At 40.2% G+C, this 12,640-nt stretch overlaps 1 protein-coding gene across 1 annotated transcript in view; it reads right to left on the bottom strand.

Annotated features, from left to right (window-relative positions):
• Positions 1–1,073, bottom strand: part of IL17RD (interleukin 17 receptor D) — a 40,294-nt gene extending 39,221 nt beyond the window's left edge. The window contains exon 1 of the mRNA XM_030283082.4: positions 820–1,073. Coding sequence (XP_030138942.4) covers positions 820–945 — 126 coding nt within the window. The 5' untranslated portion in view covers positions 946–1,073. The remainder of the gene's footprint in view (positions 1–819) is intronic.
• Positions 1,074–12,640: the final 11,567 nt, after the last annotated feature.

Below are 12,640 nucleotides of genomic sequence, written 5' to 3'. Positions count from 1 at the left end.
ATGCTTTCGCCTTTCTAAACTATGCCCTACAAACTTCTGAACTCTGTGTTGCAGCAACGTTCTCAAAGGATCTGATCTGAAACCAAGAAAATCCTTAGTGACAGTCTAACAAAAAGGAAAAGCAATGAAAGTCAGTTGTGTTCCCTCCAGTGTTCCCGGATCACCACGCTTCAACTAAACCTCTAACCAGACATCAGGAAAAAGGAAAGGAACAAACCAAAACATACAACTCAAAAGTTATTAAAAGCATACTTAAAAAAAATATGAAACGCAATCGAGAGAAGTCTGACAGCAAACAGCAGAAACGGGAACAAAAGGCAAAGACCAGTCACAAAACGTTTATCACCTTCCTCCCCTCTTCCCCCTCCCGTAAATTTCCTACATCCTCTGTATAATGATCAGGCCCGGAGCTAAGACCCCAAGCCGGCCTCGAATCATTAAAATAACAAAGCCCCAGCGATCGCTTTTATCCAGGTCGGCTCGGGAAGTGGAGAGTGCTGGTGGTAAAGGACCTGTTGAGTGACTTCTTCACACTCGCCGGCTACGAGCCGCCTCTCCCCTCGGCGAGAAACCCATAAATATCCCCCGCCGGGAAATGCCACCCTCTCTCCCGGCCGCAATTAACTTCCAGATGCAGAGCCCCGGGGCAGCGTTATTTGCTGCAGAAGTGTCCTCAGGGCAGCCGCTCCCTCCCTGCTTCCCGCACGCCCGGAGCGGCCGCAGAGCCCCGCGAAGCCCCGCGCCGTGCGAGAGCGCCGTGCCCGCGGTGCGTGCGCGGGGAGCCGCCAGCACCGCTCCGCTCCGCGCCGCTCCACTCACCCTCCCTGCGCACGCATCGGCCGCCGGGCCCCTCCTGCCGCCGGCTGCCCCGGCAGCGAGCCGGGCTCCGCCGAGACAGGCGGCGAGGGCGAGGAGGACGGAGCCGAGCTGCAGCCCCGGTGCCATGGTCCGCAGCGAGCCCGGCGCGGGCGGCGGAGCTGCCGCCGGGTGCGTGCCGGTGCCCGGTCTGTCGGTCCGGCCGGTGCCCGACTCCGCACGCACTCTGTGTGTGCATGCGCGCCCGGCCCGGGGGCGGGGGGTTCGCCCAGCCACGGCCCCGCCGCCCCCGCCCCGCTCCAGTGCTCGCAAACGGCAACAATGGGAGGGAGCAGAACCCCTTCCGGCTGCTTTGCTGTGCACCCCACCCTTCCCTTCCCTTCTCTGGGACCCTCAGTACGCGGTGCCTCCCCGCGACACCGGCGGGCTGCTGCTGCTGCGTCCTGCAAATAAGGGGGTTAAAACCAGTACCGCGCTGAATTCCCATCTTCGTTCCGTGCTGCAGTACCACACTGCTGATCCACTCACTACATTGAGAGGAAGAGAGGTATCAAGGAAGAGCAGTCATAACATGATTTCATGCATTACCGAATCACAGAATCAATTAGGGTGGAAAACACCTCTGAGATCATCAAGTGCCATGTCCAATCTTTCCTTAAACACTATCAAGTGTTTAAGCGACTCTTCCATCTCCCTGGGCAGTCCATTCCAAAGTCTAATCACCCTTACTGTGATGAAATTCCTCCCAATGTCCAACCTCAGCCTCCCCTGGCACAGTTTAAGGCTATGTCTTCTTGTCCTGTTACTGCCTGGGAGAAGACCCCAGAGGCTACAACCTCCTTTCAGCTACCTGTAGAGAGTGATAAGGTCACCTCTGAGCCTCCTCCAGGCTAAACACCACCAGCGCCCACAGCTACTCTTTAATTACACTTTAATTAAGGAAGACAAACTGGAAGAATATACTATCATAAAATTTTCAATTGCTGAAAATGCAAAGGAAGTCATACATGGCAGTAAATATTTCAACTTTTTCAACTGAAGTTAATTCTGATATTACATGCTTTGGTGGAAACACATTCCTTTAAAATAAAATAAATCACATTTCTGATAAATATCAAATGCAAGGTGGACTAATATATCACTAAATTACATCCATTTCCACCCCTTTGCCTCAAAGTGTTATAAGAGACAGAGCAGCCCAAGGCTCCTCCAAGGCACAGGATGATTCAGCTTGGAAGAGACCTCAGGGATCACCAGGCCTAATCCTCTGCTCAAAGTAGTCCTAACTTTAGTTTTAGATGAGACAGCCCAAGGCCTCATTATACATCGCTTTTACATACTACTTAACTCCAGTTATTTTGCAAACCTTGATTTTAGTGCATTCTGTTTGCTCTGATTGATCTTGGACAAAAACACCATCCTAATGGACCAGACAAACCCATCAGTATTTTATAAAAGACATTACAGTTTGGATTAAAATAGTATGTAAAACCACAACTAAGGCAATCAATTGAAAGGAAACATGACCAGCTGGTAATTTTTAACTACTATTGGTTTTACATTGTCATAGATTTTCCATCCTTTGTGACTAGTGGTGAAAATAATATGATAAAGATTTCTTAAACAGTTTGTTTAGGTTGATGGATCACAGCCCTGTCACTCACCTTTGAAAACAGGTTTGTGACTTTGGGATGGCTATTGCCCTCCATTGTGACATTAACAGAAATTGCATTTTTTACATTAAACATTTTTAAAAGCAAAAATTGGAGATTAGGCCATAGTTCTTTGCTGCTCTGGAATCAAAAGGTTCTTACTTTTGATCTCCATTGCCCCTGCAGGCTGGAATTCTGAAAAAGGTAATACTAAGTCTCTAGGTGGAGTTCCACTGATTTTATAATGAGATGTTTTTGATGGTCAAGTACATCCAGGTCAGAATGGAAGTTCAGCACATTTTCTCCCTGTACAACACACGCTTCTGTCTGGGTATTTCTGCTTTAATTTCTCCTTGCATTACTCAGAAGTCATCTAACATGCTTGAAAACTGTATGAGCGTTTTTATTTTTAATCAAGTCAGGCTGTATAAAACCTGTAAATAACTAGTAGTTTTATGTTTGAATGAATTACAAAAGACATAAAATACCACAGCATCGTGGCTAAAGAAAGGAAGACATATGTACAGTCCATGTACAGGTCAGTAAATACCTCTGCTTTCCATAACCACCTCTGACAAGCAAGGATTCCCTGTTGAACATAATGCCATTGATCTGCAATTAAATATTCTAAACCATGGGGGAAACTGGCTTTTTCTGTTAACCAAGATCTAGACTGCAGGAGAAGCTGCAATTTTTAAGTGAGGACAAAATTAGCATTATCTGATAATTAGCATTATCATAGCATTAGCCTATGATGTTTTTAACAAAAACAGACACACAACAGATACTGCCAATTCCTTGCTGGCAGAACAACTGAAGAATTTACAGCTGCCACTGGTTACACTGGCAGTATCCAGAAAGCAGCAAAATGATTGGTCATATTTACTGAGAGCTCAAACCAGCAGCACAAAGCAAAGATACCATTTGACAAAACCAGCATTGATTCTTCCTTCCCAACAGTTCAGCCTAAGCTAGTAACAAAATGACACATCTGAAAAACAATTCCTCCATGCTGCCACCATGTCCAACTTATCCCGTGAGTGCACTGGCTGAATACAGTAGTGCGTTGCTTTGGATACATTTAGAATAATTCCCACTGAAATCTTTGGTGGAAAACAGTAGTGGAGAGGCAGGAATCAAATGACTGCAGTTAATGTTTCTAACTGCAGTCTCCAAACTGCTGCGAGCTCATGGAAGGGCAAAAGTGGCTGTGGGGACTTTGCTTGTCTGTAGGTTCTTTTGTCCTTTTTACAACAGTCTCTTGTTTCCGAGTAGTATAGAATGCATAATATCCAAGAGTCATGGGTATCAATATCCTGCATTCTACAGCTGGTTTTGGTTGCCATTCTCCCATCTTGCTTAAAGCTAAAAATCTGCCGGTTTTTTTCCCTTTTCCTTTCTGAGCAGCTGTTCCCAGATGGAGGAGACAGTGAGAACTCAGCAATTCCTATAGAAACATGAAAACTCATGTACCAAAAATTTCCAGTAATACGGTTAAAAATTCCCTACAAAATCTTTCTTTTGCTCATCAAAAATTCATTTTTGGACTTGGAAGCTGTATGCTCCATCCATAGTTCATATTTCTAGCACTGAATTCTCTCCCAAGAGAGACTGACCTTGACTGCAAAAGAAATCATTCAAACAGCTCCCTTTGGGGCAGAAAGGATGCATCAGGCTTGTAGAGTATTCAGCTAAGTCAGACAATCATGACTACTGCAATATCACAATATTGCAAGTCAGTAGTTCCTGTTTCAGACAGACACTGCCCACTGTTAGGAAAAGAGCATAAGATGCAGTGAACCAAACAGACAATGTGCTAAGAGAGATCCCAGGACAGAAATCCCTCAATGTGAGGGTCTTCTGGAACTTCATCCTGCAGATACCTGAAGACAGAAAATCAGACCTTTTGAAAGAACCCATTTACATGAAATTGTCCCGCTTCAATGGGAATGGTTTATCTATGGGATGAGCATTGACCATAAAATAGAGGAAGAACCATCTTCCAGGATCAAAACTCAAGAAGAAAATTAACAAGTGTGAAATGGATGTGGACACTCCCAGCAAGGGCATGAAAATTTCCATCTGTGTCAGGGGTCACAAAAATTCTGTTTCCATGGAATCTTTTGTATTTATAACATGCCATAGTTTCAAATGATCTGGCCAGACTCAAGTGAAAGGTTATCAACTGATAAGAAAACAACCTCAAGCCATAAAACTGAATTGAAATTTGGATAAAATCTATCATTATGAGACCCATCTTGTTCAAGGCAACTGTTAAATCATTATGCCTTGAGAAATGTGACAAAAATTAATGAACACAGAGTTCTCAAAGAAAAATCTGTACTAGCAGTCTCATTTTATAGATGGGGAAACATAAGCACCAAGTCATAAAGATCCTGCTTTTATGTCTTGTGCACATGCTCAGGGCTAAACCAATAATTAGATTTGGAGTCAAGTCTTTTGCACAGAGCAAAGACTCTGTGCCTCAGTAAGACACGAAAAGACCCCTGTGTGTAGCATTCATTGGTTTTAATTTGCTTTCTGTAGAGACATACTCCACTTGCTAAGGTCATCCAGACAGTACCAGTGGGTGCAAGCCTCCAGAACAATTCCACTCAAGCAGCTGCTTCTCTCTCAGGAGTGGCAAAGAGCACCCAGCAGGCTGTCCTGGCAGCCAGCTGCCTCCTGCTGTGGCCACACATTTATTGGCACTTCTGGAGTAGCTGTTGCTGTGTCCAGATGGGAAAGTGGAATTAGATGCATTAATTCTACTTTGACACTGCCAGCCATTTTTATATCCAGATGCTTTGCAACAGGTCCTGAAACTGAGCATCCAGTCCTCCCTGCTGCCTAAGCCAGACCTTCCAGAATCCCACAGAGTGTACCAGCAGGGATGTTTCTCTCCTGCTCACTTTTTTTGTCACAGTGACATGTTTGAGATTTTTCTCAAAAATCTCAAGTCCATCTCCAGATATTTGGGGATGTTTTGAGGCTTGTAGAGTTCAGAGGGAAGGGAATGAATGGTCTTGTGACCTTTCTGGATGACTTAATCTCTTCTACAGGAAATTGCACTTAATGACCAGAGAAGTTTAAGTCCTATATTCCTAGAGGCTCAAGTCAGCATCAGATATAGGCGTATGTTATGGCGAAAAGGAAATGACTGAACTAAACCAAACAGTTATTATATGAAAATTACTTCCGATCACCATCAAATTAACAATTTGTCAGTGATCCATGGATGCAAATCTTCATATAATATTACCCCCCCCTAGACCTCACAGTTCCCTGTGTTGTATAGATGCCTCCTTCTTCTACCGTCAGAAAATGTTTGTAGTCAAATGTCTACTTTCTGTATTTCTGTTTAGTTTTGTATCTGTTTATTCACATGAAGATAATAAAGGAAGTTCTCTAAGATTATTCAACTTAGTGATTTGCCATGAGCACACTCCTCCCTGCTCCAAAAGCACACCAAAGTGCTCACCCTGTGGCCACATGTTGTTTCTGAGGGAGCAGGGCAGGACTGCATCTTTCAGCAGCACTCTTCTGTTACACTGGATTAGGTGTAATATGAAACTGCACTTTTAAAGAAGACTAGATTTATGATGCAAAGAAAATTAAAAATTGAATGGATGAGTCATTTTTCAATAAAAATTCTGTTGAACTGAAATTATTCTGAACCAACTGCTGTATCACCAAAGTTATCTATGTTTTATTATTTAACAAGTGAATAATTTGTAATGTTCAATTTTAAAATAATGTATTTCTGCAATATAGAAATGTTATTTCAAACAGCTATTAAAATGCAAACCAAGATCCTCACAATGCAGTTTGAATAAATGCCAGAAATTAAAATGAAGTAAAGTCTTGACAAAAGTTTCCAGTTCTACTCTCAACCCCTTCTTATTGCAGCACAATGCTTCCCGTGCAGACAGCCTGTCATTTTCCTTCTGCAGGGAAATACGGGGGAGGGAGGTGGGCTGGGAGAACAACCCTAACCTGATTTAATAGTCTATTGTGCAATTCAACTGCATCCTGTGGCAATGTCTGCAAAATTAATCCTAGCACACTAAGGGACCCCTCACTGAGCATAACCTGCCTTAAACCCTTTCCCATTTAACTGAGGGAGAGCTATTTGCTCAAGCACGATAGGATGACATCATTTGTTATTTGAGGCCAAAAGCTAAGGGTAATTAAGGCTAAAGAAAATGTTCTGAAATTTTTTGCAATTAAAATGCATAGAGACACTTGTAACAGATACCACTGCAGAACAATAGAAACATGACTGGAAGAATTTAAAAAAGTCCGTGCAACCAGTGTGGAAGAAGATTGGAAAGCCCTTTGTCAATAGCACATCATTCTACTCCCATAAAGGGAAGTATACAAACAAAATAAAAGGCTGGAAGCATATGGAAATTACTTTTTTGTTGTTGTTTATATGACAATATTCCCTAAAATATTCCAGGGTAATTTTAGAACACTTTATAACAGATTTATGAAAGAACACACAGTAATTCTACATGACTGGGCTAAAAAAACAGAGGAAGGACCCTATTAGGAATGACAATTGTTGCTGGCAGCTCTACCTCTCCAACAAACAAACTCGTGATTCTTTTTCTCTACAGTCTGGCATATTATTTTAAAACACAAATTTGAAGCAGTTGGATATCAGGATTGAGTTAGCTGCTTATTTTTGGAAAGAGTAAGAGATATATACAGATAATAACAGACTGAAATGTAGTGAACAAGATTTGTTAAAACTCCATGGAAAGTTAAAGCCTGTTAATATGGTAAACTACAATAGATTAATATTATTTCTTTCTAATTAGATTATAATAGTAGCAACCATCAATCCTCCTAAACCATAAACTGTGATAAAACTAACTGCCCAGGATTGTGTGTTCACAGAGGAAAGGAGGAAAAAACTGGATCAGATATTTAAATGTAAACAAAAATATCCCCAAGAAAAGATTTTGCATGTAACCAATTTAAATTTTACAGAAGTCTCAGCATTCTAAGGGCAATGCTGATGCCTCCTGAGAGTGCTTCCTTCTGACTTCCTTTCTCTGCCAAAATGAATTAGAGCAAACTACAGGAATATTGTCAGATAGCCACATCCCATAGAACACAATGGGATGCTACTCTGAAGTTAGAGAATCCTATAAATATTTGATTCATGACAGATGGATACTATAATATTTTTTTTATATTTCGCTTTGGCTGAATGCTTTGAAAAGCAATATGAACGGTTAAGAAGTGCACAGTATTTTAAACTGCACAAAGTAATTTCTTATCCTTCTAATGTATTGAAACAATGAAAACTGAAAATCTGGTGGCAATAAGTTTTTTGCCTGGCAAATATTTGCATTGACAACACTGTATTTATTATAACGGAATTATATTAGTAGATATTGTACGAGAAGTAATTTTTTAATGACTAAGTTTTACACCATAATGAGTGGAGTTATTCTAGAACTGCAGGATAAGTTGTCAAAAGCTTTCACAGAATCATTTAGCTTAGAAAAGACCTCTAAGACCGAGTCCAGCCTTTGACCACTCTGAAGCAGACCATTGCACTCAATGCCATATCCAGTGGTTTTTTGAGCATGTCCAGGGATGGCAATTCCAGCATCACCCTGGGCAGCCTGTCCCAATGTTTAACAACCCTTTCTGTGGAGAAATTCTTCCTGAGAATTCCTTTCTGGAATGGGAAAATATTCTCCTACCATACACTGACAATGCTGGGCAGTCTTACAGACACAGAGTCACAGCAGCAGCTGAAATTAATTTAAAGGCAAGATTTTAAAAGGTTGGCTGTTCAGAGCATCAAAAATATTAAGCACCTACCCATTACTAAGTTCTGTTCAATACTGAGCACTCAGAGCTTTGTAAAATCAGGCCTTGTCCGTGTGCAGAACATAAATTCGGTCACAAATGCTGTGTAATTGGAAGGATCAGTCAATCCCCTGCGGGCATCCCATGCCCAGGGCCCTGCTACAGGGTGCGAATTAAATCCCCACAACACGTGGGGCTGTCATTACTAAATCCAGCCTCTAGAGGACAGAAGCAGCCCAGCACTTTTCTAGGCAGTTCAAATACAAAAAAACGTTTCAAAATTTTTGACTTTAAAGCCTGTCTTTATATGGAAAAGCCAAATAGACAGCAATTTTTAGTGCAGAATAGTTTATCTGCTATCTTCTTAATTTCCTTAATATGGCATCATTCATAGAAACTGAATACTAAGATATTTTTGAGTATTACTATGATCCATACAATAAAACTCTAAATATTAAAAGTATTAAATCTATCAATAAAATATATTTTTTTTATTTTATAAAACATAATTTAGTTATACAGACAAGAGAATGCCCCAGAATCTAGGAATTGTGGCACTTAAAACCTTAGAGTAGTAAAATGTCATGGAATGGTAAAATAAAAACTCATTTCAAAGAGAGCAAGAAAGGATCAAAGAAAAAGAAAGTACAATAATTGAGTTGACGCAAGGTTGTGGATTTATTTTAAAGGTCACAATGAGATAATGAGTTTGAAATGTTTTTGAGAAATGAGTTTGCAATTTAAAAATTGCAAAGTCCCAAAATTTCACAGTGATTAATAACAAGGCTAATGACATAGATAATTTTTAATGAAGGGGACTATCTTATACCACCTGCCTATTTCTGTCCTTTTACCTCCAAATTGCACAAGATTAAGGAAAAGAGTGTTCTCAGGCCATCCTAGTGTCAGAGGAAAACCTGGTTTAGGAGCTAAGAGAAAAGAATCCTTGAACATAAATGCAGAAAGAAGGAATACTGACTTCTCTTTCAGTCTAGGTGTTGTATCAATTTTACTGGTCACACATACACATGCTTACAACATCCCCAGCCAGATGACCCTGCTTGAAATTTAATATCAAAAGCACAACTTGCACCTGTGTGATTCCACAACATACTCTGCCCAAGATGCTGGGCTTCACACCCACTGACTCACAACTTGGATCAAAACACACTTGCAAAATCTATCCTTTCACTGCTTTTTTGTCCTCTTTTTTTCCTTTTATTTTTAAGGCACAAGCAATGCAGTACTTATTCTGCCACTCTAATACCAGCCCCACAGCACATCCATGTGATCAAATATAAAACATACCCAGGGGTAAGAAAGTCATTGGCAATCACTCCCAGCTACATGAAAGCCCATATATCCCTAAGTATTTTTGATCATGGTCTTACCTCCTTGCTTAAAAAAGTGTCCTGCAAAAAAAAAACAGGTATTAAAAAGAAATCCAATTTATTGCTGTTTCTAAACTCAACAAGTACATGATTAATTTTCCAATTTGCTAGTTAATCTAAGAAAGCAAAATGTCAGTGGTAACACTGGGCCATGCAAGGCAACACTTCACTTTTCCTGGGATTCTCCTGAAAATGCTGCTGGCCACAAGTACCAACTTTGGGTGCTCAAAATGACACACTGGTTTCCATATTTTCTGTGAAGCCCTTTCCCCTCATGTCAGACAAGCCCAGGCACTATTCCCCCAAAAAGGAATCTACAACTGAAGGCTGTTCAGCAGCCCTGGATTCCTCTCCCTCACCAACAACCCTGTTTGCCCACTGTGGCCACAAGAGCTCCCTTTTTGAAGCAATCAGGTGGGATCCTTATGCCCCCCAAGAGGCTGAACAGCCTCAGCTTCCTCTCATATGATTATTATACTTTGTCTTTCTACTTTTTCATTATCAAATACATATATATTATAAATAGCTCATATAAAATAACAGAATGTGATTTTGATTCAAGATTAATCCATTAAACAAATAACAGGACATTAAATAATAATTCAGATCAATCACTATAGATCCAAAGTAAATAAATAAATAAAATACCTTATATTTCCCATCCAATTATGTAAGTCCTTTAAAATAAAGGGACAAAGATCACCAATCTAACAATTAATATGGAAATCAAATTAATCTAAGGAATAAAAAAGTTGTTTTACAACCAGTTTCTAGGAAGCTTTGATTTTATGATTGCTAGCTAAATCTGAGAGTTGATCTCAATCGTTTAAGATAAGGTTATTTTCATGTTAGATAAACTGAAGGCATTTGCAAATTATTTTACACTGCTTTTATACAAGGCTTCTGTTAAAATCCAGTCACATAAAAAATGCTGGATTATTTTTAAAGTCACATTTCCTTCTACTAACACTTTGAGCACCATGTTAATCTTCTTACATACAACTATAGAACTCACAGGTTTCATCTTTTCAGAAGTATTTCCAATACAAAACTTTGAACAAGTAGAAAAATGTAGTTGCATCCACACAAAACAAAAAATCATAGCTTGTAGTTTGCTGGTGTGCTGGCTAGCTGTGCTGTAAGCACAGACTTGACAAACTAAATAATTGCAAATTCAAAGTATTAAATGACAATTTAATGATTGCTGTTTCAACCAGGCTTTTGATGCTAACATTGAAGCTTTAAACTATGCTTTTATGTATGCTTCAAGTAACATCACAACAGAACTTTGGAAACATTGGCTCTTTGGTATAAATTACTATGAATCTGCTTTTAGACCATAGGCATAGCTCAGCTTTTTTGGACAACACTGGACTTTGCTGAAATTTGTAGTTAAAAAAAATTTAATATGGAGACAGTAATTAAGAGAAGAACATCAATTTAAAACAAATTACTATGCAGCCCAGCATCCCAGTTAGGATCACAGGTACTGGACCAATCTCAGAAAAACACTACTAGAATATTTAGGCCCCACTACAGTCAGAGGCAGAGGCACAGTAGCAGCCTGACAGAGCCTAAATTGTAGCTACGATTGGCTGTTGACACGACAGCTTGAGTGAGAGGTTTCTTTGCTAGAACAGTTTTTCACCATCATAGTTAATGTATCAGCTTATCACAAGGGTCAAATGATCACTGGAGCCAAAGCAAGGCAACATGGCTGGAAGCAAAGGCTGTGGCTTCATGAGCTTAAGTCAGAACTAGAACAAAAAAGAATGAGATTTTCCATGTTCTAAAGGGCAGAGAGACAAACAGAAACACTGCAGGGCAAAGCATGCAAAACTGGAGCAGGGCTGGATTCCAGCAGCCAGGGTGGCCTCTGCCCACAGCCTCCCCCAGTGCTGCTCCTGCACAGGAAACACAACTGTCACACGCATTGCCAGGGGAGCCCTGCATATTGCCACGACAAGACAAAGACCCTGTCAAGTCCAGACTAATACTTTCCAAGGTGGAAAAAAATCCAGCTGTAGAGAAAGTAATGGGCACAATTTAAACCCATGTTGGCCGCAGTAGATATAAATCTAAAGTGAGAGGCTCTTTTTTTACTTGCTTTACTCTAGGGAAAACAAGCTAAGCCAAATGAAGCAAATAATGCACCTCTGCTTTTAAATTCTTTTTCCCTTAGCATTCCTAGTACCTCACACTAAAGATCCTGCTGGTAACATTTGCTAATGGAGAGCAGGATACCAGGGCTGGTGCTATTATTATTCTGCTACTATTCTACTGCTTCTCTTAAATTGCTTTGTCAGACTTCCGTCACTTGAGACAAGTTCCATTATAGCAGACTTTAGGTGTATTTAGGTATTTGCCAGATAATAGAGTAAGGTTCTTAAGCAATCAATCTGTACAGATTAGTCTAATCTGTTGCTGCTGGAAACTTTGTTTCCAGAAGCAAAGTAGACAATAGTTTCAGATTACCTGCAATAAGGTTAAACTATGGGCAATAAATACGTTTTGAGGTGTGAAGAAAAACAAAATAAAAGAATGCATTCCCAATATTGTCTTTGCCTTTACCAGATCAGGCAGGTATCTGAATTGAGATTTCAATTTTTCTAAAAACTTTTCCTAAAGGATCTGGCTCAATTTAAATTGCTTAACTTGTGGTTCTCTTAAGTATTTTGGAATGCAGGATACAACAGAATTCAGTTAGGAATGTTATTTCCCAAATCCAATAAAGCACAAAAAATAATGTTTCAATATTAAAATAAGATTTCCAGGAGCAAAGTCAAACAGTTCAAGATTTTTAGGATTCTGCATAAAAGTGAAGGCAATGAGCCAATGAAGATAAAAGCACAGAGGGCCAATATCTGTCACCCAGTTCTAAAATAATGCAGTTTTTCAGTGATATTTTTTAGAAAACATAGAAATATTTTTTATGTAATCTCTTGTAGC

This window comes from Taeniopygia guttata, chromosome 12, assembly GCF_048771995.1.
Source record: "Taeniopygia guttata chromosome 12, bTaeGut7.mat, whole genome shotgun sequence".
Taxonomy (NCBI): Eukaryota; Metazoa; Chordata; class Aves; order Passeriformes; family Estrildidae; genus Taeniopygia; species Taeniopygia guttata.
The sequence above is the reverse complement of the archived record's forward strand: the minus strand, read 5'-3'. Positions and strand labels throughout refer to the sequence as shown.